General features: G+C 56.0%; 1 protein-coding gene across 8 annotated transcripts; it reads left to right on the top strand.

The window, feature by feature from the left end:
- The first annotated feature begins 4,909 nt into the window (after positions 1-4,909).
- On the top strand, positions 4,910-21,344 carry PRX (periaxin). Of its 8 annotated transcripts, none has more exons than XM_036011924.1 (9): positions 4,910-5,013; positions 6,020-6,078; positions 9,771-9,814; positions 9,897-9,995; positions 10,118-10,243; positions 12,254-12,410; positions 16,321-16,517; positions 17,135-18,526; positions 18,683-21,344. In XM_036011924.1, exons 5-9 carry the CDS (start codon positions 10,217-10,219, stop codon positions 21,146-21,148), a joined length of 4,239 nt encoding a protein of 1,412 aa, XP_035867817.1. In that variant the 5' UTR covers positions 4,910-5,013; positions 6,020-6,078; positions 9,771-9,814; positions 9,897-9,995; positions 10,118-10,216; the 3' UTR covers positions 21,149-21,344. The 8 variants fall into 8 exon arrangements, with proteins under 8 accessions (XP_035867817.1, XP_035867814.1, XP_035867815.1 ...); XM_036011921.1 differs by having other exon boundaries at positions 18,605-21,344; XM_036011922.1 differs by having other exon boundaries at positions 17,135-18,604.
- The last annotated feature ends 1,556 nt before the right edge of the window (positions 21,345-22,900 follow it).

Below are 22,900 nucleotides of genomic sequence, written 5' to 3'. Positions count from 1 at the left end.
TGACAGGAGCGGGGACTCTAGCAACTTTTAACAAAATTCCAGGTCTGAAATCTCAAACTGGGTAGGAAAGAATGCTTTTCTTCTAGAAGAAATCCAGGCCCCAGCGATCTGAGGCCACCTGCCTGCTTGTGTGACAGGGCCGCCTGGCCTGAGTGCCGGGTGTCTCTCGCTGCCCGCCGCCCCCGCGGTCCAGCCGCATTCCTGGCCCCGCTGGGAGGGGCCGCACACTCAGAGGCCTGGCACGGGACCCAGGCGGCGTCCTTCCTGGCGGCCGTGGGGGCAGGGCAGTGCTCGAGGTGCGGGAGGGAGGGGCAGGGGGAGGAGCAGAAGGCCTGACTGTGACTTAAGGGGCCTGCTGGGCCTCGAGAGGGTGAAACGCCAGCAAAGGGAAACCAGCATCGCTGAGCACCAGCGTAGGTTCTCTGGCTGATAGCTTCTGGAAGGCTGAAGCGGGGAGGCAACTGGGGGAGACTGGCAGCTTGAGGCCGGGAAGGGGCGGGCAGAATGGAGCTTCCTGGAGCAGCAGAGGAAGTCGTGCCCATTTCTGGAAGTGGATGAGGCGACCTGGGAGGGGACTGGAAATGGTGCGAAGGGAGCTGGTGCCCAGGTTGAAGGGCTTCCGGGTGTCTGACTCCTACCCCTGCGCAACGGGACTCAGACTCAGTTTCGACTCAGACCCAGGCCTTGGGACTTTAGACAGAGCTCAGCAATGCCCCCTGGTGCCCAGTCTGGGCGTCTGTGATGGCACTGCCTTGGATTTTCTGGAGATCAGTCCAGTGGTTCAGGAGTGCCTCCCCCCTCACACCCCAGCAATGCCCTCTGTTTATAAAACCCCAGGGACCTGTTCCTGATGTCTCCTGGTCTGGTGCCAACCTGGAGAATAATCTGTGATACCTACTGATGCAGACAGCCAACCCATCTGTCAGTGATTCTCCCATCTGCCCCAGTGCCTGCCTGGCCAGTGATGTCCCTCTCCCCAGAGCCTCTGGGTACAGTTGCAGAGGTTGTGCCCTGCATATATAGGCTCCATATTTAAGGGACTAACACAAATGTCTTGGGCACCATGTATGTATATATTTGCTATGATAGTTTCCCAGCAGATGGAGATCAAACACCTTGGGGGAGGGGCATGTCTTTTGTAGAAAAGCACCATGTGGGTTAGATCAGCCCTGGTCCCATTACCCTGGTGCCCTAGGGTTTATGAACAGCTCAGGCCTGAGGACCCGCCCCACACTTCCCAAGTCTGACCTCCGGATGATTGTCCAGACTCCCTGGCTCTGGTGTGCCCCTCCGCCCTCTGGCTCAGCCCTGGGGGGCCACACTACCCCAGCCAGCAGATTCCAGGGCCCACACCATTCCTTGCCGAGCCGCCGGCCCTGGCGCTGCTGCTGCCTTTCACAGAGCCTCTGTGTGTTCTCACAGCACTGTCCAGGCCAGGTCCCCTCCAGGGGCATCCACAGTGACCCCCACCATACATGCATTTCTTCCCTGTCCTTGGCTGTCTTCTCCTCCCTTCCTTCCTCCTTACCCCCCTTCTTTCCTTCTCTCATTCAGCGAAGATTTATGAGTACCTACTTAGGTGCCTGGCACTGCCTGACCACATCACTCCCCTGCTACAGGCCCTCAGCCTTTATCCCAGTCCTCTGGGATCTGAAGTGACCCTAGGCAAAGTGTTTAACTTTTCTGGGTCTTAGGGTCCTCAGCTCTAAGCTGGGACAGTTACAGTGCCTACCTCAAAGGGCTGTTGTTCTGAGGGAAGAGTGTTCTAGGAAGAGGGAACAGCATGAGCAAGAATTTGCAGGTTAGCTACCTTACCACCTTTTCAGGGACCTGTATGCTGCTGAGTTTGATGGGAATGGGGTGGGGGAAAGAGGCAAGATCAGTGATGGGCAGAGGGATGGGCAAGGACCAAGGTGTTTGATGAGGGACTTCACCCTGAAGGCATTAGGGTAAAGGTATCTGGAAGTAAAGGGATCTCTCTGGCTGCCATGTGGACATGGTGGTGAGATGAGATTGAAGGCCAGGACCCAAGAGGGGAGGCCTGGAGCAGCCCGGGGACAGGAGGGGAGAGACACTGGAGAGGACAGGCTGCGGGACTGATAAGCTGTGACTGAGGAGGAGCCTAGGATGAGACTTAGGGCTCTAGCCAGAGGACTGAGGGATGGTGGGGTCACCCTGAAATGACGAGCAGAAGAAGCAGGGCTGAGGATGACACCAAGGCCAGAGAGGGACATAGTGAGTGCAAGGCATCCAAGCAGCTGAGCCCGGGATTGGAGTTCAGGTGAGAGGGCCAGGGCAGGAGCAGGCAATAAGGACAGAGGTGAGGGAGAAAACAGTTTCCTTTGGCTGTACTGGGTGGGACCTGGCTCATGCTCAACTCAGACTGGGTGGGGAAAGGGTGGTCCCTGAGCAGAATCTTCCACCTCCTTCCCCAGTGCTGCAGGATGTCCTGTGTTTACTGAAGTGGCCTTGGCCAGAACCGGGACACTGGTGCCAACCCCTAAACTTAACTTCCTGTGGCCACACCCTCTTGGTCAAGGGAAAGCAAGAGACACAGAGAAAGAAATAGACACAGAAGGAATGAGCAGAGATACAGAGAGGACAGAGCCAAGGAAGGAAAACAGAGATGAAGGGAGAAAGAGAGACACAGAGGGGCATGCAGAGAGAGAGACATACTATTCATGACAAAAACCACTGTAAACTAGGGAAAGAAGCGTCCTTCACCTGCTAAAGGGCAGCTACATAAAACCGACAGCTAACAGCCTACTTAATGGTAAAAGACTGAATGCTTGGTACACTGAGATGGGAAGATGCAAGATCATCTGCCCTCTGAGACCCAGAGAGAAACAAGAGAGCACACACCAGACTCCTTTGTCCTCAACTCTGCTTGTCCTGCAGTCAGGCTCTTTCCACCCTGAACTCTTTTTTTTTTAAGATTTTATTTATTTATTTTTGGAGAGAGAAGGGAGGGGGAGAGAGAGGGGGGGGGAGAGAGAGGGAGAGAGAGAGAGAGAGGGAGAGAGAGAGAAAGAAACATCAATGTGTGGTTGCTGGGGGTTATGGCCTGCAACCCAGGAATGTACCCTGGCTGGGAATCAAACCTGTGACACTTTGGTTCGAAAGCCCGAGCTCAATCCACTGAGCTACGCCAGCCAGGGAATTCACCCTGAACTCTTAAAACTCAGCTCTGACTTTGTCCCTCCTGTATGTACCCAAGGCTCTCAGGACAAAGTTTCAGCCCCTCCTCATGGCCTTCTGAATATGGACCGACCTCTCAGCTTCCCCTCACGCTCTCACATTCACCAGTTTCCCAAAAGAGCCCTTTGCACACAGGCTGTTCCCTCTACCTGAAACCCACTCTCATTTATCTAATACCTGCAGCCTTACATGAATTCTGATGTATGCTTCAGATGCCAGCTCAAATGTCACTTCCTCCAGGGAGCCCTCCCTGCCTTTTCTGATAGCACTGGAGTGCCAAGCCCCTTGTGTAGGTCTGAATCTGTCTTTCATATTGCTAAGCTCAGAGTGTAATAATATAATCACTCAAAAATGATTCTGTTGATTAGTTCTTCAATGTCTGCCCCCTTTCAACTGTGAGTCTTGCGAGGGCAGAGTCACTGCTGTGTTCCCACCGCCGCTTGGCCCAGAGATGGATACAGAGGAGGTGTCTGCTAATAGCCGTGAATAAATATATATCAGACAGATATGCTAGAGAAGGAGCATGCTTGTCCTAGGGACATGACTATGAACAAGGACACAGTTCTCAGCCTCTGGACATTTCCTATGTACTGATCTCTCTTTGGATTGGGGTGCTTTGCACAGGCTGTTCCTTCTGCTTATAAAACGGTTACCCTTCCTCTTCTCTCTCTTAGTTCCTATGACTCATTCAAGTCTCAGCTCACATGTCCCTTCCTCCAGGAAGCCTTCCCTGGTCTCCTTTCCTAGGCTGAAGCAAGCATCTTTCCAGGTTCCCCCATCAAGGCCCCGATTGGACTCTCTGCCTATCAGTTCCCATCACAACCCTGGCTATTCTGGGTCTGTCTCCCTGTTGGAATGCGAACTCAGCAAAATCAGGCCCAGCTACCTTGATTATGCAGTGCCCCCAGCACCACTCAGCACGGGGCTGGCCACAACACCAGGTGCTCACTGCCCGCTGATACTGGGTGAAGGGCTGCTCTCTTCTTCCCTCTGGTATTTTGCCTGTGTCTGTCCCTCCACCTGAAGCCCCTTCACCATCTTTTTACCTGGCTCCTTCCTCTCGACCCTTCAGTTTGACTTTAGATGACTCCTCCTCCAGGGACCTTCCTGAGCCCGCCCCTCAGCCCCATAGTGAATTTAGGTCTGTCAGTGTCCAAAGTGCCCAGCAAAGGGCCTGCCACCAAGGGCTTGTGAATGTTTTTTGAATGAGTATGTGAACAGATGAATATCTGAATGAATCAATGAATGAGAGGGAGAGAGACTGCCATGGGCTGAGGGTCTCCTGAGGCCCATCAGCAGCCCTGACCACACTGTCCCTTCCACCCCTCCTGGGAGGAGGCTTCTGGCTGGGTTCCGGCCACACCCCAACCCTTGCTGGCTGCCAGGCCTGGAAGACTTTCCCCAGAGCTCAGCACATTCCTCCCTTCCCCAGCGGTTGAGAGTGGGCAGGGGGCATTTTGGAGAGACGAGGGAGGCCCTGAGCATTCTGGGATCCTGCCAACCTGTTCCTGGTCCCTGTGCCCTCAGAAGTAGGCCCTGAACATGCAGTGAAATCAGGGGGACAATTCCTCAGAGGGACCACTGAGCTGGTGTGAGGGTTGAGGATACCGACTGAGGAGAGGGCCTGGTGGCCTCGCCTGGCTGGACAATGGGGCAGAAGCTGCTGACATGCATTTTGGGGGTAATCCCTGGCCTCATAGCAGCCCCGGCCCCAGGCCTGGGCTCAGAGAGCTGCGAACTTCTGAGGCAGCGGCTGGGCGGGTGCAAGGGGCATGTGGGGGTACTTGTGCTTCCTGTGCCGCCCTCTGGGGCCTGGTGAGTCTGGGAAGGCTGGGGGCCGGGGCCCAGGATGTCAGGGTGAGGCCTGATGGCCTTGGGTTGGGAGTTGGGCAGGTCTGGGGTTCAATTTCAGTGCTGCCAGCTACCTGCTGTGGGTGATTGTGGGCATCGGTGGGTATCACCCTCTCAGAGGCCACTTGTCTGTGATTATGAAGGGGACGGAGTGTTGCAGCATCTTTGGGGTCCAGCAGAACTGACGTTGAACTCCAGCTCCACCACCTCCTGGCTGCATAGCTAAAAATTGGGTATAACTTTCCCACCTTGCACCCTCGACTCCAGGACAGAGCTGTGGGTGCCCAGCTTAGTATTTAGCACAAGACAGGTGGCTCCCAAATGGCAACTCCATTAAGCAGAGAAGTGGGACTTGCCTGTGCCCAGCCTCACTTGGGCCAAAAGACCCCTGACCAGGGTAGCCGGCCACCTGATCTGTGTGGATAATCATGCAAAAACAGTTCTAAGTAGCATTGGCTCATGCCAGGTACTTTTAAACGTTTTTAGCCTCTTTTAATTCATTTAATCTTCACAACAACCTCACAAGGTGAGCACTTTTACTATTTGTTTTAGAAATGAAGAAAATGAGGCCCAGGGAGATGCGGCGACTTGCCCAAGATCACATAGCCAGGAAGTGGCTGAGCTGGGATTTGAACCCAAACTGAGTGGAGAGAGAGTGGAAGGGGTTTATTTGAACCCAAACTGAGTGGAGCCATGCTTGTTTCTGGAAGCCAGGAACTGGTACTGGTGGGATGTTCAGTTTATAAGGGGCTGGAGCAACATGCAAATCCCAAGAGCAGGGCTCCTAGTGGCAGTGTCACCCCAGGCAAGCGGATGAGTCCTGGCTCCCCACCCACTGGCTTGTGAGTGACTGTAGCTGGGAATGGGGATGTTTGTTTCCCCACCACCCACCCCCTAGTGATGTCATGCCTGGGCAGCCAATGACTGGGGTCTCCCCCTCCTCCCCCTCCCCATTCCTTTTCCCCCCCAGCCTGGGGCTGGGGCTGAGCAGACAGACCAGGAGCTCTCGAGGTGTCTGGAGGCCCAGTGGTAAGAGATCAGCCAGCCAGTTCCCTCCCTGGCCAGGCTGCGAGACCCAGGGTCCTGGGAGGTGTTGGGAGGGTGCTTGCGGCTCAGGAGGCAGCATGTTGTAGGTGTTGAAGGCACGGACTTTGGAGCCGGACCCCGGCTTCCGATCCCAACATTTCTCTCTTTCTGGATGTGCGGCCTCAGGCAAGACACTTCACCCTTTGTGCCTCTACCCTACCATCTCTAAAATGGGCTGCCGTGGGCCACCTCACAGGGTTGATGGGAGAGCAGATGAGATGCTACTTATAAAGAGTTGGGACATGGTGGGGGGGGTTAAAGGGGAACAGGTGTTTTGGTCTTGGAATAGTGTGCTGGGAAGGCAGCACTGATCCTGCTGGTGTGAGGTCATGTCTAAACTGGATTTTGTTCCTCACCCAAAGTCACCCTTCTGCAGGGAAGAGCGTGGAGCTACTGGTGAGGCTGGATAGGAGATACTTTGAGATGCACAGCCCCCACTTTCTGTCAGAGACTAGTTTGCACTAGTTGAGCACTTACTATATGCTGGAAATAGTCTAAGCACCTGCAGTTGCCTCACAGATCCGCAAAACCACTCTTATTGGCTGCATTCGACAGAGGAGGAAACCGAGGCTTGGAGAGGCACAGCGCCGTGCCCGGTGTTCCCACCCGAGAAGTGCTGGAGCAGGGTTAACTGAGGCAGCCGGAGGCTGCTGCCGGCACACCTCTCTAGACGGCCTCCAGTCAAGCCTAGGGGCCTGGTGGGGTCAGGTCAACGCCCCCACTCCCATTGCTGAGGGCACTGGGTGGCTGGGAGCTAGGGAAGCTGAGGCTCCGAGTGGGGAGAACTCCTAAAAAAGGTTGGCGCTAGCCACAGGGGTAACCGGTCACGCAGGGCAAAGCTGGAGGACTCCTCAGTAGGCCCAGCTCAGCTAAACAGCCCCAGGGCCCCTCACCCCAGCCGCTCTGAAAGCATGAGAGGCATCTTAAATGGCTATCTAGGCTGTACCTTTCCCAGGCAGGTGTTATGAGGACTTAAGGAGCCAGGGAAGAGAAGGATCTCTGCACATCGTTAAGTGCTCAAGAAATGGGGACTCGGAATTCCGGAAGCTCAGGAATGTGTCCGGCGGCACTAGAGGGCCTGCTCAAGAAACGGCTGTGGGCCTGCGGAGGGTCCAGCCCTGCCTTGACTTGCTGTGGGAGCCCTGTTAGATCTTCCTCTAACACAAGTCAGGGATCCCCCCAGGAAACTCCCTGCCCTGTCTCCCCCTGTTTAGTAGGATGGGCAGAGCTGGGAACAGAGAGCTCCCGGAGTGGGGTGGGCTTCCTTCCGAAGCTGCCCCCACCCCACCCACCCCCACCCCAGGGGGTGGGGACGTGGCTCAGGAAGGGCACAGCTGGGCTAAATATAACCTGGGCTGGCAGTTGTCCTGGGCAGGGATGAAGGAGGAGGGCAGTCGCTTTCCTCCACCCCTGCTGAGCTTCCCGTGCCAGCCTTTGGGTGTGACCTTCATGCCTGGCCTGGAACAGGGAGCCTGTGGCCCAGGAGAGCCTTTCTTCCATCTCCACTGCCTCCTGCATGGACCAGGCTTCTCCCATCCCCGACTCAGGATGTCATGTTGCACCAGGGACTCAGAGTTAGCTTCAAGTTCAAGTCCCAACTTCGTCACTGTAATATCTTCTCAGCTCTCATTTGCCCACCAGTACAATGGGGCACCATGAGGCCACGGCTATACCTGAGGCCGTGTTTATAATGAGCCTGCCGGCCCAGGGTTTGCACCACAGAGGTCCCTCTAAAAGTGCCCATTCCTGGCACCTTCACAATCCTCCTTTCCCACCCCTGCCCAGGCCCATTCCTGCCCCAGGTGCTTGGCTCCTTGGGCCTCCTCCAGCGCTCAGAGCCACCAGTGCAAGTTAAGGTGCGGAGTTGGGGTCAAGGGCACATATCCTAGCTGTGTGACCCCAGACAGGTCACTTCCCCTCTCTGAGCCTGTTTCCAACCCTTAAATAGCTGCCACATCCAGGGCGATTACAAGGTCTGTGGGTGCCAGCACAGGGCCCAGTTCAGAGCACATGGCCAGATGTGGAAGCCAACCCTACTTGGGGTGACAGGCTCAAAGGGGAGGCTGGGGAAGGACACAGAGACCAGGATTCCTAGAAGAGCCAGACAGGAGCCCTCTGACATGGTGAGGGGCCAGCCAGTGGAGTGGGTACAACTGCAACATTGAGGGGGTCCCTATGTCCTCTCTCCTGGCCAGTGGTGGGCTATGAAGGACCATTGTGCAGCTGGGGGTGGGTGGGCAGGGGCGGAATGTGACTGGGCACAGCAGACGGGCCATTGTCTGAGAGAATGTGCCGCGTGAGGCCTGACCTTTCCCTTGGGAGTGGGGTTGGCATGTTGGCATGCCAGGTGGGGGCTGGGAAGGCAAGGCCAGAGTGGGGAGGCTGGGCATGGGGACACAATATCCATCCCCTTGCCGAGGAGCCTGTATGCTAATCCAGCTCTGCCTCCTTGCTGTGCTGTGTGACCTACAGCAAGGTTCTTGGTCTCTGAGGGGCTAGGGTTTTCTACAGTGAGGTAGAAAGTAGAGGTCTTAGTATTAAGACTAGCAAAGAGTGACCACTCAATGCTCATTAGTTATTATCAGTATAAGAAGCTGGTGCTTTCAGACAAGTTCAAGTCTGTAACTCAGCCTCAGATATTTTCTTTGTAATGGGCTCAATAATTGTATTGACCTCATAAGGATGTTCTGAGGTCTGCGTGCTATATAACCCCTGTGGGGCATTTCACAGGACCACAGAAGTTCTTAGTAATAACAGCAAATGCTTCTGAAGTGACTTCCATGTGCCTGACACTTTATTTAAAAAAAAAAATCTTTATGTCTGGGCCAGTATGGTTCAGTGGATTGAGCGCCAGCCTGTGAACCAAAGGGCTGCCAATTCTATTCCCAGTCAGGGCACATGCCCGGGTTGTGGGCCAGGTCCCCAGTGGGTGGTGTGCGAGAGGCAAGTACACATTGATGTTTCTCTGCCTTTCTTTCTCCCTCCCTTCCCCTCTAAAAATAAATAAATAAAATCTTTAGGGAAAAAAAAGAAACACATTAAAAAAAACCTTATTTATTTTTAGAGAGGGGAAGGGAGGAGAGAAACATTGATCAGTTACCTATTGCACACCCCCAACCATGGACCTGGCCCACAACCCAGACATGTGCCCTGACTGGGAATTGAACCAGTGACCTTTCAGGTCACAGGCCGGCACTGAATCCATTGGGCCGCACCGGCCAGGGATGCTGGGTACTTTATATTTAGTAACTCATTTGACCCTCCCAACAATGCTGTGAGGGAGGTACTCTCACTCTCTCCATTATTTACAGATGAGGAAACGGAGGTACAGAGAAGTGAGGTGATTTGCCCACAGGGAGTACATGGGACAATCATAATTATTTCATAGTGAATTCGGCTCACTTAGTCCACTGAGGGGTCTGGCTCAAGGGTTCTGCTGCCAGACAGGCCTAGGAGTCAGTTCTGGCTTTACTGTTTGTTGGCCAACTGTGTCGCCTTGGGTAAAGGTCTTCTGAGTCTCAGTTTCCCCAACTGCACTGTGGGGATAGAGTGCTGACCAAGTGCAGCAAGGATCAGGCACTCAGGAAGCGATCAGTGGCGCTAGCTGATAATAATGCTCACGTTATTCTTCTCAGAGTCCCAGACCCAGGAGGCCCAAGGAGCTGGAGGTGACTCTGAGGTGAGCACTGGCTTGTGCCACAGCCCCTCCCTGCCCCTCCCTGGCCTGCCTGGAGCCTCATGCCCTTTTGTCTCCTTGGCAGGCAGCAAGACCCCAGAGGAAGGGTGCGAGTCCCACAGACAACTCTTCAGCACCCCAGGCTGGGCTCCTGTTAGGAGGGGGTGCCTGTGCCCAGGCAGCGGTGAGGGGACAGCTGGGGGTGGCCCTCCTTCCCTTCTGATATCACCTCGACCTCTCCCTCTAAGCCCAGCCTCCTCACCTCACTGTCTCCTGGCCTCAAGCCTCCATCCCTGTCCCCTGCAGGCTCAGAGGCAGCTGCTCCATGCAGAATTAAAGTTGGTCCTGCAGCAGAAGGGAGAGAGAAAGCAGGAGCCTGGTGCCCAGGTGACTTCCAGCAGCGCCATGGAGGTCAGAAGCCGGAGTGCTGAGGTGAGTACCCGCGTGTCCTGTCCTCCAAGGGGCACTTGTGAGGCCTGAGTCAGGGGTACAGACTAGGGCAGTGAGGAGACACTTCCTGGCTTCTCTGTGCCTTAGTCTCCCTGTGTGAGAAATGGAGATAGCAACGGGGCCTATTTAATGGGTCAATGCGAGAGGAAAAAATGGACATATGTAAAGTGCTTAGCACAGTGCATGGCGCAGACTAAGATTCAAAGCAGCTAATTTATTGGAGCAGAATGGAGTTATATTACTAATGAGCTAAAGAAAATTGAGCAGAAACCCATCATCGGAAGCAGCAGGATGGTGCAAGGGTTGAGGACATGGGCTTTGGACCTGGGGGCTTAAATTCCAACCCTACCACTTCAGATGTGCAGCCCTGAACAGGCGACCTGATCTGTCTAACCTCAGTTTCTCCATTGGTAAAATGGGGCACGATCCCCACTTCTGAGGGGTGCTGAGGACTCACATGAGGCATTTGCACAGGACCTGGTGCCTAGGAAGCCTCCCTGTGGGCTGCTGTCACTGTTAAGGAGATAAAGCACTGGCATTGACTGCACTCTGCCGGATGCCAGGTACAGAGGGGGTCTACTTTCACAGGAGCCAAGCTGGCTGCGAGGTGGCAGGTAGGGGTGTAAAGTGCGAGGAGGTCACTGCCTGCAGTACAGTCTATGGGCGCTAAGGTCACAGACCTGAGGCTGAGGCCCAGTGGCTTAACTTGCTGTGTGGCATGAGGCAAGTCCCTTCACTTCTCTGGACCTTCATGTTCCCGTCTATCACTGTCCAAGCTGTGGGAAGGATGGAACGTGGTGCTGCACGTAAAATGTGCAGCCCAGGGTGCCCTGCTGCCTCTACCGCAACTCTTCTTACCCCTTCGCTGCCAGCCCTCTAGTCTCAGGCCCACTGCTGTGTGGCACCTGCTTGTACCCCCGTCCCAGCCCTGGGCTCAGCTCCAGTTTTCACCAGCCTAGATGCCTTGCCCAACACAACATCCTCTTGGGTGCCTGTTGCCTCTGGTCTCAGCTCACAGTCAGAGACTCCTTCCAGTACAACCGCGTTTCCCAACTCTACAGTGGGGAAACAGGCCAAAGAGGGCAAAGCTCTCCCCCTGAGACACAAAGCAGAAGGGGTTCCTAGACAGTAATGGAACTGAGGTCTCTCGCTGCCTCTTCTGAGGAGCCCAGATGTGAATCGCAGTGCACAGAAAGCCCAGCAGCAGGTCAGCACCCGTGGCAGTAAATACCAGGAATACCAAGCCTGCTGGTCCACTGTTCATTGCACCCCACTTCCACTGGATTCCCTCTCCCACGGGCATTCTGCAGGTCTTGGGGTCATAAGAACCCACAATAGGAAACAGTCTCACACACAGTCAAGCGTTCCAGGAGGCCAGTCCCACCCCCGCCCCTCCATTCCGCACCACTTAAGGATCTGGCTTCTCTCCGGAACCCCATCCTCACCCCTACCCCTGTTCTGGCGTTATTAAAGCCCCTCCCCTTTGCTCCTGAGACTCTGGGTCCCCACCCCACTGCCACACAGACAATCTACCCATACTCCTCTCTTTGGTCCCTGTGCTGTGGCCTGTGAGCTCTATCCACTCGTGCTCTCAAACTGAGGTCCACACCCCTAGCCCCAGAACTGGCCACGCCCCGTGGAAAGCACAGCTTTGCCCTCTCTCTCTGCCTCCACTCTCAGTCACAACTCAGGGTCCCTCTAGCTAGCCTCCCCACCCCACCCCACCCCTCGTCCCGCCTCGCCCCCAGGGGCTTCGGAAGAACCGCGACCCTGAAAAGCCGTTGAACCCTTCTGCGGGCCCCCTGAGCAAGCTGCCGTGGCGCTTCCTTAAAGGGGATATGCCGGAGTGGGGAGGCCCGCAGGACCTGCCTGAGCCTCGCAGAAGGGCATGTGCCCTAAGGACCGGTTTAACAGACGCTTTTAAGAGCGATGGCGGGCTCTGGGCGAGGTCCGGTCCTAGAGTCCGTGGCGACTTCTCGCCGCCCTCCACAGGAGCTGAGGAGGGCGGAGTTGGTGGAGATCATCGTGGAGACGGAGGCGCAGACTGGGGTCAGCGGTATCAACGTAGCGGGCGGCGGGAAGGAAGGAATCTACATCCGTGAGCTGCGGGAGGACTCGCCCGCTGCTAGAAGCCTCAGCCTGCAAGAAGGTGGGCGGGGCGGGGAGATGGGGCGGGACCTTACGTGGGGGCGGGGTTAGGAATCTGCCCGGATTCCCCAGCGAGGCCGACGACCTAGAGGGAAGGCCTAGAGGGGAGGCGGAGGGCTTGGGTCCGGGGTTTGTGTATTGGCCTTGTAGCTGCTCAGAGTGGCCTGTGGAGCTTCATTGTCTCACAGCTGCAGTTCACTGGTTTGTGCTCTTTTTGTGCCTCGGTTTTCTCATCTCTAAAATGGATTCTGGTACTTACCTCATGGGGTTATTATGTGGATTAAATGAGTCAGCATTTGAAAACACTTAGCGCAGCTAAATGGCACATAGTAAGCACTATGTAAGTGCTAGTTATTGTTTTTGTTGTTTGGGCTGGAGAAAAGAGGTGGAGTTAACAACTTGGAGGGGGCGGGAAAAGTAGCTTAGTAAGGGATGTTTTAGTAACATGGGTAAGACTGATGTGATTCAGTCATGCAACAACTATTACTAAGGGCCTTCTATTTATTGTACGTTCTTGAGCTACTTCAACGAACAGAACAGATTATATACTCTGTACTTATGGAGCTTATATTCTAGTGGGGCAAAAATATGTAAAATATATAGTAAGGTAGAAGGCAATATGTGCTATGGATGCTGGGGAAGCTGATTTTTTTAGAGACAAGAGGGAAGAGAGAGAGAGAGAAACATCAATTTGTTGTTCCACTTATTTATGCATTTATTGCTTGACTCTCCTGAGTGGGGATTGAACCTGTAACCTTGACATATCTGGTCGACACTCTAACCAACTGACCTACCTGACCAGGACAGGGGAGCTGAATTTTAATTTTTTAATTTTTTTTTAATTTAAAACAGATTTTTTAAAAGATTTTATTTATTTACTTTTAGGGAGGGAGATAGAGAGAGAGAGAGAGAAACATCAATGTGCGGTTGCTGGGGGTTATGGCCTGCAACCCAGGAATGTACCCTGGCTGGGAATCGAACCTGGGACACTTTGTTCCCAGCCCACACTCAATCCACTGAGCTACACCAGCCAGGGCTAATTTTTTAATTTTTAATTTATTTTTAGAGAGAGGGGAAAGAAAGGAGAAAGAGAGGAAGAGAAATACCATGTGTGGTTGCCTTTCACATGGCCCTCACTAGGGACCTGGCGTGCAACCCAGGCATGTGCCCTGACTGGGAATTGAACTGGCAACCCTTTGGTTCACAGCCCACGCTCAATCCACTGAGCTACACCAGCCAGGGCCTGAGTTTTTAAATAGGGTGAGTCAAGAAGGGAGGAAAGGCCTGAAGGAAGTAAGAGGAGAAGCTATGTGGCCATCTGGAAGAGGATTCCAGTGCAAACACCCCAAGGGGGGAGTGTACCTCGTTTGTTGGAGGGACATCAAGGAAGCCAGTGTGGATGGAAGAGTCAATGAAGAGGAGAGTAAGAGATGAAGCCAGAGAGGCAAGAGGGATGTTTTTGGAGGACTTTGTAGGCCATGGTGAGGACTTTGGCTTTTAATCTGGGACAGTTGTGAGTGGAGGAATATTAACCATGTTGAACTAGTATATTAGCAGCAGACTGCAGGGAGGGTAAGGGGGAGGGAGACCAACAAAGAGGCTACTGTGATTATTCAGGTAAGAAGTGGTAATGCTTGGGCCAAAGCAATGCCATTGGAGGTGAAGAGAAGAGTTTGGATTCTGGATTTATTTTGAAGAAGGAACCTTCAGGCCTGGATGGATATAGGGTATGATGGAAAGAGAGGAGTCAAGGAGGATGGTAGTCTCACAAATGGAGAATACTGGGGCTGGAGCTTGTCTGGAGGAAGACCAGGAGAACAGTTTGGATTTGTTAAATGAGCAGTGTCTGTTGAACATCAAGATGGAGATGTGCAAGGGCAGTTGAATATATAAGTCTAGGATGGAGGAGAGAGTGCTGGGCTAGAGAGATACACTTAGGAGTTGTCAGCATATTTATGAACTATAAACTCCTAAGTCTGGCCCTGGCTAGTATGACTCAGTGGATTGAGCACTGGCTTGTGAACCAAAGGGTTGCTGGTTCGATTCCTGGTCAGGGAACAAGCCTAGGTGTCAGGCCAGGTCCTCAGTTGGGGGCATGTGAGAAGCAACTATTTGATGTTTCTCTCCCTTTCTCCCTCCCTTCCCCTCTCTCTAAAAAAAAAAAAAATAAAATAAAATCTTTTATAAATAAAAATAAACTCCTAACTCTGGATGAGCTTCTCAAAAGGGTGAGTAAAGCACATGGGTGGAGAAGACAAGGGGTCTGAGGCCTGAGCTCTGGATCAGTGTGTCTTTAAGAGGTCAGGAGGATAAGGAGGAACCATCTCAGCAGGTTCCAGAGCATGTGGCACTCTGGAAGCCAAGCCGATCAAGTAGATGAAGGAGAGAGTGAAATTTGGCCACAGGCTGAGGAGACAAAGTGTGGGACTTGACCATTGGGCTTAGCTACATAGATGTCGCTGCATGGGACCTGAAAGGAGCAGTTCAGGGTTCTGGGGTGGGGTGTCAGAAGTGTGATGGGAGAAGTAGAAGTAATGCAGCTGGACAACTCAATGCATTTTGCCATTAAGGTGAAGAGATAAATAGGGTGGGATCTCTAGGTGGAGTGATATCAAGGCAACCCTTCGTACAAAAGAAGCAATGATATGATATGGTGTATGCTGATGGGAATAATGTGTTAGAGGGACAAACCAGTGGTGTGGGGAAAGGGGAGAATTGCTGGAGAAATTGACCTGAGCCAGGATTGGGACGTTTGTCTCTACGAACAGGTAGAGAGTCAAGGGGTGAAAGCTTCTGGAAGTTCTGTTTCTTCAATAAAGGAAGCAAAGTCTGAACAGCTTCTCCTCTCAGCTGCCCATTCCCTTTTTTGACCTGTGCCCCCTTCCCTAAGCTGCCAGGACTGAGGGACAGGAGTGGTGGAGGGGAGAAGGGAGGAGAACAGGGGAGAAAGGCTCCATGGGACAGGTTGGGGACAGGTTGGGGACAGAGTGATTTCAGCGGTGCTGAGGAGCAGATGGAGAGGACACCGGGGGACAGAAGTTGGGTAGACACTAGCAGGAAGAATTTGCAAGGACATGTGTAAAGTGGCTGCCTAGAGGGGACCTGAGCCTGCAGGGGAAAGAAGCGTGCCAGCAAGGGTTTTAAGGACACCGGTGGAGGAGAGAGTTCTCTGCTGGCATTTTGTGGGTTGTTGGTGCCAGACTTGAGTGAGGGGTGGGGTTCTGTCTTCCACGGACACCCAGTCCAGATCCCTGGTCTTGGCTCCCCAGCACTTTGCCTGGTGACCAACCCTTGTCCCACCTCTACCTGTGGACACTTCATTCTTCCTCCCCTTCTCCTGCCTGGGCTAGCTCCTCCCCAGACAGCCATGTCCTCTAAATGTTAGGGGCCTGGACCCTGAGCCCTGTAGACAGATGTCCTACAAACGGGGCATGGGAGAGGGGCTGGGGGACCCCATGATTCAGCCATGGATTCCAATGCCCAGCCCTCTCCCCGGAACACTTTCCTGACAGTCCCATGTCCCCACCCTTCACAGCTCTGTATACATTTTTAAACTTGGCAAAAGATGAAGAGACTATTGTAAATATAAAGTGTAACTGTGTTTTTTCTTTTTGGTTAGGGTCTGAAATGTGAGGATGGGGGAGGGGAGGGGAACGACGACAAGCGCGGCCTGAAGGGGTATGGATTTGTTCAGTGGGGAAGGCGGAGCTAAGGCCAGAGCAGGGCTTCCTTAAGTGTTTCAGCTTCAAACTGGGAAGAACTTTGTGTTTTAATCCTGCGCTTGGGATTAAGCGGGGACAAAATTTGGGGCGTGGTCTCCCTGTGCTGGCTCCTGGAAGTGGGAAGAACCAGGCCTGGGTGGAGCCGGGAGGTGCGCTTGCCCCGCCCCCTCATCTTGACCTCGCTTGCAGGGGACCAGCTGCTCAGCGCCCGCGTGTTCTTTGAGAACTTCAAGTACGAGGACGCATTACGTCTGCTGCAATGCGCCGAGCCTTACAAGGTCTCCTTCTGTCTGAAGCGCACTGTGCCCACCGGGGACCTGGCGCTGAGGCCTGGGACCGTGTCTGGCTACGAGATCAAGGGCCCACGGGCCAAGGTGGCCAAGCTGGTACGCGTGCTTAGCCCGGCCCTGGCGCCGGACTGCCCCAGTGAGCCTGTCACTGTGCCATGAACCCTGTTCCCTTAGCTTCCGACCAGCCCTGCCCTCTGTCTTGTCACTAACTGAACCCTAATCCCAGCCTTTACCTCCTGGTCTGTACCCCTAAACTCCTCTTGGGGAGGGAGACCCACTCGTCCCAAACCAGGGACCTCACCCACTTTGAAGAGGCACTGTCACCTTCAGCTCCAGGCTTACTAGGCGTCCTGAACCAGGGGACTCCGAATTAGGGTGCCAGGTTCAGCCTGATTGCTTCCCACTTATGCTGAGTGACCCTGGACAAGTTTCTGTCCTTCCTTAGGCTTCAGCTTCCCCATCTCTAGAATGAGGGTATTGAGGAAAATCCTGAGTTTCCACTTTCCTTTTGACTGACTGTAAGATTCCAAATGAATGTTCCTGCCTTCAGGGGCAGTGTGGTGAAATGACAGGCAGGAGTGGGGATGGCGTTTTGGGGACCAGATGTTCAATCCATCACACCCCCAACCTGGTACAATGCCAGGCGGGGCTCCCCTGCCCACCCCAGGCCTCCCACTGTCCCACCGCCTCCTGCCTCTCTCCTCTCTCCCCAGAACATCCAGAGTCTGTCCCCTGTGAAGAAGAAGAAGATGGTGGTGCCTGGGGCCCTGGGGGCCCCTGCAGATCTGGCCCCTGTTGACGTCGAATTCTCCTTCCCCAAGTTCTCCCGTCTGCGTCGGGGCCCCAAAACCGAGGCTGTCAAGGGTCCTGTCCCAGCTGCTCCCACCCGCCGGCGCCTCCAGCTACCTCGGTTGCGAGTCCGAGAAGTGGCCGAAGGGGCCCAGGCAGCCCTGCTGGCAGCCGCTGCTGCTCCCCCGCGGAAGGCCAAAGCAGAAGCTGAGGTGGCAGCAGGGGCCCGTTTCACAGCGCCCCAGGTGGAGCTGGTTGGGCCGAGCCTGCCAAGCATGGAGGTGGGTGTCCCCCAGGTCCCAGCCCCCAAAGGACGGGGAGAGGAGGCCCCAGCAGCAGAAGCAGCCACTGGCTTTGCCCTGCACCTGCCAACCTTTGGGCTAGGAGCCCCTGCTGCCCCTGCTGTGGAGCCTGCAGCTGTAGGGATTCAGGTTCCCCAAGTGGAGCTGCCCACCTTGCCCTCACTGCCCACTCTGCCCACACTACCTTATCTGGAAACCCGAGAAGGGGCCGCAGCGGCACTGACGGTCCCCACCCTGGATGTGGCAGCACCTACCGTGGGGGTGGACCTGGCCTTACCGGGCGCAGAGGTGGAGGCCCGAGAAGAGGTGCCTGAGGTGGCCCTGAAGATGCCCCGCCTCAGTTTCCCCCGCTTCGGGGCTCGAGCAAAGGAAGTAGCTGAGGTCAAGGCAGCTAAGGGCAGCCCTGAGGCCAGGGTGAAGGGACCTAGGCTCCGAATGCCCACCTTCGGGCTTTCTCTCCTGGAACCCCGGCCCACTGCCCCTGAAGCCGCTGTTGAGAGCAAGCTGAAGCTGCCTACCATCAAGATGCCCTCCTTTGGCATCGGGGTCTCGGCACCTGAGGTCAAGGCGCCCAAGGTCCCTGAAGTCAAGCTCCCGAAAGTGCCCGAAGCAGCCCTTCCAGAAATGCAGCTCCGAGAGATGGTGTTTCCAAAAGTGTCGGAGATGAAACTCCCAAAGGTGCCAGAGGTGGCGGTGCCGGAGGTGCGGCTTCCGGAGGTCCAGCTGCCGAAAGTCTCTGAGATGAAGCTCCCGGAGATGAAGCTCCCGGAGATGAAAGTTCCCACAATGAAAGTCTCTGAGATGAAGCTCCCCGAGATGAAGCTCCCCGAGATGAAAGTTCCCACAATGAAAGTCTCTGAGATGAAGCTCCCCGAGATGAAGCTCCCCGAGATGAAAGTTCCCACAGTGAAAGTCCCTGAGGCAAAAGCCCCAAAGGTGCCAGAGATGAAACTCCCTGAAATGAAGCTCACAAAGGTGCCCGAGATGGCTGTGCCTGAGGTGAGGCTCCCAGAGGTGCAGCTGCCGAAAGTCTCTGAGATGAAGCTCCCCAAGGTGCCAGGGATGGCTGTGCCCGATGTACCCCTCCCAGAGGTGCAGCTGCCCAAAGTGTCAGACATGAAGCTCCCCAAGGTGCCCGAGTTGGTCGTGCCTGATGTGCCCCTCCTGGAGGTGCAGCTGCCCAAAGTGTCAGACATGAAGCTCCCCAAGGTGCCTGAGGTGGCCGTGCCCGATGTGCCCCTCCCGGAGGTACAGCTGCCCAAAGTGTCAGAGATGAAGCTCCCCAAGGTGCCTGAGTTGGTCGTGCCTGATGTACCCCTCCTGGAGGTGCAGCTGCCGAAAGTGTCAGAGATGAAGCTTCCGAAAGTGCCTGAGATGGCTGTGCCTGATGTGCGACTCCCGGAGGTGCAGCTGCCAAAAGTGTCAGAGATGAAGCTCCCCAAAGTGCCCGAGATGGCTGTGCCCGATGTGCCCCTCCTGGAGGTGCAGCTGCCAAAAGTGTCAGAGATGCGGCTGCCAGAAATGCAGGTGCCAAAGGTCCCAGAGGTACAGCTTCTGAAGGTACCTGAAGGGAAGCTGCCCAAGGCTCCAGAGGTACAGCTCAAAGTTGGCAGGGCAGAGAAGGCAGAGGGGATGGAATTTGGCTTCAAGATGCCCAAGATGACCCTGCCCAAGCTGGGGAGGGCAGTGTCCCCACCAAGAGGCAAGCCAGGTGAGGAAAAAGCTGAAGTCTCAGGGAAGCTGGTGACACTCCCCTGTCTGCAGCCAGAGGTGGACCTCGGGGCTCAGGTGGGTGTCCCCTCGCTCACACTGCCCTCAGTGGAGCTGGACCTGCCAAGGGCACTCAGCCTGGAGGGGCAGGTCCCAGAGGCCAAAGTGGGCAAGGTAGACTGGGCAGAAGGCAAGGTGGCAGCAGGGGTCGGGGAAGGGGCCTTCCGGATGCCCTCTGTTGAGCTTGTCACTCCACAGCTGCCCACAGTGGAAGGCGAGGAAGGGCGGGTAGAGGCGATGGAGATGAAAGTGAAACCTACCTCCAAGTTCTCCCTGCCCAAGTTTGGACTCTCGGGGCCAAAGGTGGCCAAGGCAGAGGCTGAGGGGGCCGGGCGAGCCACCAAGCTGAAGGTGTCTAAGTTCGCCATCTCACTCCCCAAGGCTCGGGTGGGAACTGAGGCTGAAACTAAAGGGGTGGGGGAGGCGGGCCTGCTGCCCGCCCTCGATCTGTCCATCCCTCAGCTCAGCCTGGATGCCCATCTGCCCACAGGCAAGGTGGAGGTGGCAGGGGCCGATTTCAAGCTCAAGGGGCCCAGGCTCGCCCTGCCCAAGTTTGGGGTCAGAGTCCGGGACACTGAGGCTGGAGAACTGGTGCCAGGGGTGGCTGAGGTGGAGGGCAAGGGCTGGGGTTGGGATGGGAGGGTGAAGATGCCCAAACTGAAGATGCCCTCCTTTGGGCTGGCTCGAGGGAAGGAGGTAGAAATCCAGGGTGCGCGTGTCAGCCCTGGGGAAAAGGCAGAGTTTATGGCCGGCCAGCTTAAGATCCCCGAGGTGGAGCTGGTCACACTGGGGGCCCAGGAGGAAGTAGGGGCGGAAGGAGGGGTGGCCGTCAGTGGGGCACGGTTGCCGGGCCTGCAAGTGTCCACCACTAGGCAGACAGGCACGGAGGGCCAGGAGGGGGTGCTGAGGATGCCCCTGGGCATCTCCCTGCCCCAAGTGGAGCTGACCGGCTTCAGTGAGACGGGCCTAGGCGCCACCTCAGGGCAGCAGGTCGAGAGCACAGTCCCTTCGGCAGAGGGCACAGCAGGCTACAGGGTCCAGGTGCCTCAGGTGACCTTGTCTCTGCCCGGAGCCCAGGTGGCAGGTGGTGAGCTGGTGGTGGGAGAGGGCATCTTCAAGATGCCTGCTGTGACAGTGCCCCAGCTTGAGCTGGATGTGGGGCTCAACCGAGAGGCACAGGTGGGCGAGGCAGTCACAGGCGAAGGTGGGCTAAAGCTGAAGATGCCCACACTGGGGGCCAGAGCTGGGGCTGGAGTTGAGGGGCCTGGGGACCAGCCCACAGAGGCCCAACGAACCTTCCACCTCTCACTGCCCGACGTGGAGATCGCGCCCCCGGCCATGGGCGGCCACGCTGAGTACCAGGTGGTAGAGGGTGAGGGAGACGCGGGACACAAGCTCAAGGTGCGGCTGCCGCGGCTCGGCCTGGTGCGGGCCAAGGAGGGGGTCGAGGAGGGCGACAAGGCCAAGAGCCCGAAGCTCAGACTGCCCCGCGTGGGCTTCAGCCAGAGCGAGGCTGCCACTGGCGAAGGCTCCCCCAGCCCCGAGGAGGAGGAGGAAGAGGAGGGCAGTGGGGAAGGGGCCTCTGGCCGCCGAGGCCGCCTCCGAGTTCGCTTGCCCCGTGTGGGCCTCTCCACTTCCTCCAAGGCCTCTCGGGGGCAGGAGGGTGAGGCAGCCTCCAAGTCCCCCGGTGGGGAGAAGTCCCCCAAGTTCCGCTTCCCCAGGGTGTCCCTGAGCCCCAAGGCTCGGAGCGGGAGCAGGGACCGAGAAGAGGGTGGATTCCGGGTCCGACTGCCCAGCGTGGGGTTCACGGAGACAGGGGCTCCAGGCCCCGCCAGGATGGAGGGGGCTCAGACTGCAGTCGTCTGAAGCCCCCGGGCAGAGGGAGACTCCACTCCTGTGTTCCCGTCCCCACCCCTTGTTTTGTGTGTGAAGTAACCAGCACTAACCCTCAGAGGGCCGGGAAGGAGGTGACTGATGTGGAAGGGCCTGGAGGCCTCAGACCGGCTCATTGGCGAGAGTGCCTGTGTGTTGCCAAGCCATGTGAATAAATAATCCAGGGGTACCTTGTGTCCAGTCTCCTCTGTGTATGGGGGGAGTCAGGGAGGGTGCAGAGAACACGGTCCCTGGGGAGGAAGGAGGGGGCCTGGAACCTGGCCCAAAGGAAGCCTATGCCGAGACACGGGCCGGCCCTGGACTGCGGAGAGCCAGGGAGGCCTTGGGGCCTGCCCTGGCCCTTCAGGGATCCCGGGGACCTCTGAGCAGGATCTGGGAAGTTCCCCAGCAGAGCACAGAGGCAGGACCCCTGCCCTGGGGAACCCCACACTAGTCAGGACAGTCCCAAGGGCCCTAAGAGAACAGACTGATTGCTACCCACCTGCCCTCTGCTGGCCGCTCACCAACAAGGGCACCTCCAGGTCCTGGCCGTTCTTTTCTGTCTGGCTGGTTTGACTGCACCGTCCACCCAGCCCCACCCAGGAAGGCCCCTCCTGGCTCTCTCCCGGATCATGGGTTCAGAGCCTCTACTCCAGACATGTGGCTGCCTCTTAGGACTGGGTCCCTGGTGCTCAGCCTTGGTTCTCAGGGACCCAGCCTCACTCCAGATTTGAACCCCTAAGCACACGGCCAGGCCCTCCAGTGCACCCCCCCATCTCTGCCACATCCCAGACTGGACTGAGAAGACCAGCTGTCCAGTTCCAAATCACCCCTTCATGCCCTCGAATCCACATCTCCACTCTCCTCCCATTGCAGAGGATGAAGGGCCACGCCCTTGAGTTGTCACAGACCCCCACTTACTCCGACAACTCCTCCCTTCAAGCCAGCCCCCTGGGGTCACTACCCTGTCACATGCTTCCTCTCTGTTTCCACCAGACCTGGCAGGAATTGTCTTCCCTCATGGCCCATACCCCTGGACCAGACCCCCAGCGTTTGCTGGTTTCCTCCTACCACCGCTAACCTGACCTGTCCAGTGTCCAAAGTGACCCCTCTGTGGTCACGACAAGGGCGGCCTCTGTCTCCCTGGTCCTGACTTCTCAGGACCTCTTTCTCTTTCCTGAACGCTCTCCTCTTCGCTGATCCTCTCCCTTCACTCCCCTGGGCTCTTCCCAGGCTTCCTCTATTTCCACACCCACCGCACGCTCCTCTCCCTCTCGGAGGCTCTACTCCTCACCTCTGGGTAACGACAATTCCTGAATTCTTCCCTGGGTCCGTGAGAGGATCCAGTGGCCTCTGCATGCCTCCCCTGGACACCTCCTGGGCACCAGGAGGATGTGTGCGTTGGGGGTGGGGGTGGTGCAGAGGTTGACTCTAGAGCCAGACTTCCCACAGTCAAAGCCTGTCTCTGGCACCCAACTTTAAAAAACATTTGTGCCTTGCCCTGGCTGGTGAGGCTCAGTTGGCTGGAGCATCATTCTATAACTGAAAGGTTGCAGGTTCTCTTCCCAGTCAGGGCACATGCCTAGGTTGTGGGTTTGATCCCTGGTCCCGGCACATGTGGGAGGCAACCGATCAATGTTTCTCTCTCACATCGATGTTTTTTTCTCTCCCTCTCTCCTCCTCCCTCTCTCTCTAAAAGCAATGAAAAAATGTCCTTGGGCGTGGATAAAAAAATAAAATAACTTT

Source organism: Phyllostomus discolor, chromosome 12 (genome assembly GCF_004126475.2).
Source record: "Phyllostomus discolor isolate MPI-MPIP mPhyDis1 chromosome 12, mPhyDis1.pri.v3, whole genome shotgun sequence".
Taxonomy (NCBI): domain Eukaryota; kingdom Metazoa; phylum Chordata; class Mammalia; order Chiroptera; family Phyllostomidae; genus Phyllostomus; species Phyllostomus discolor.
This window is presented reverse-complemented; position numbering and strand designations above follow the sequence as displayed.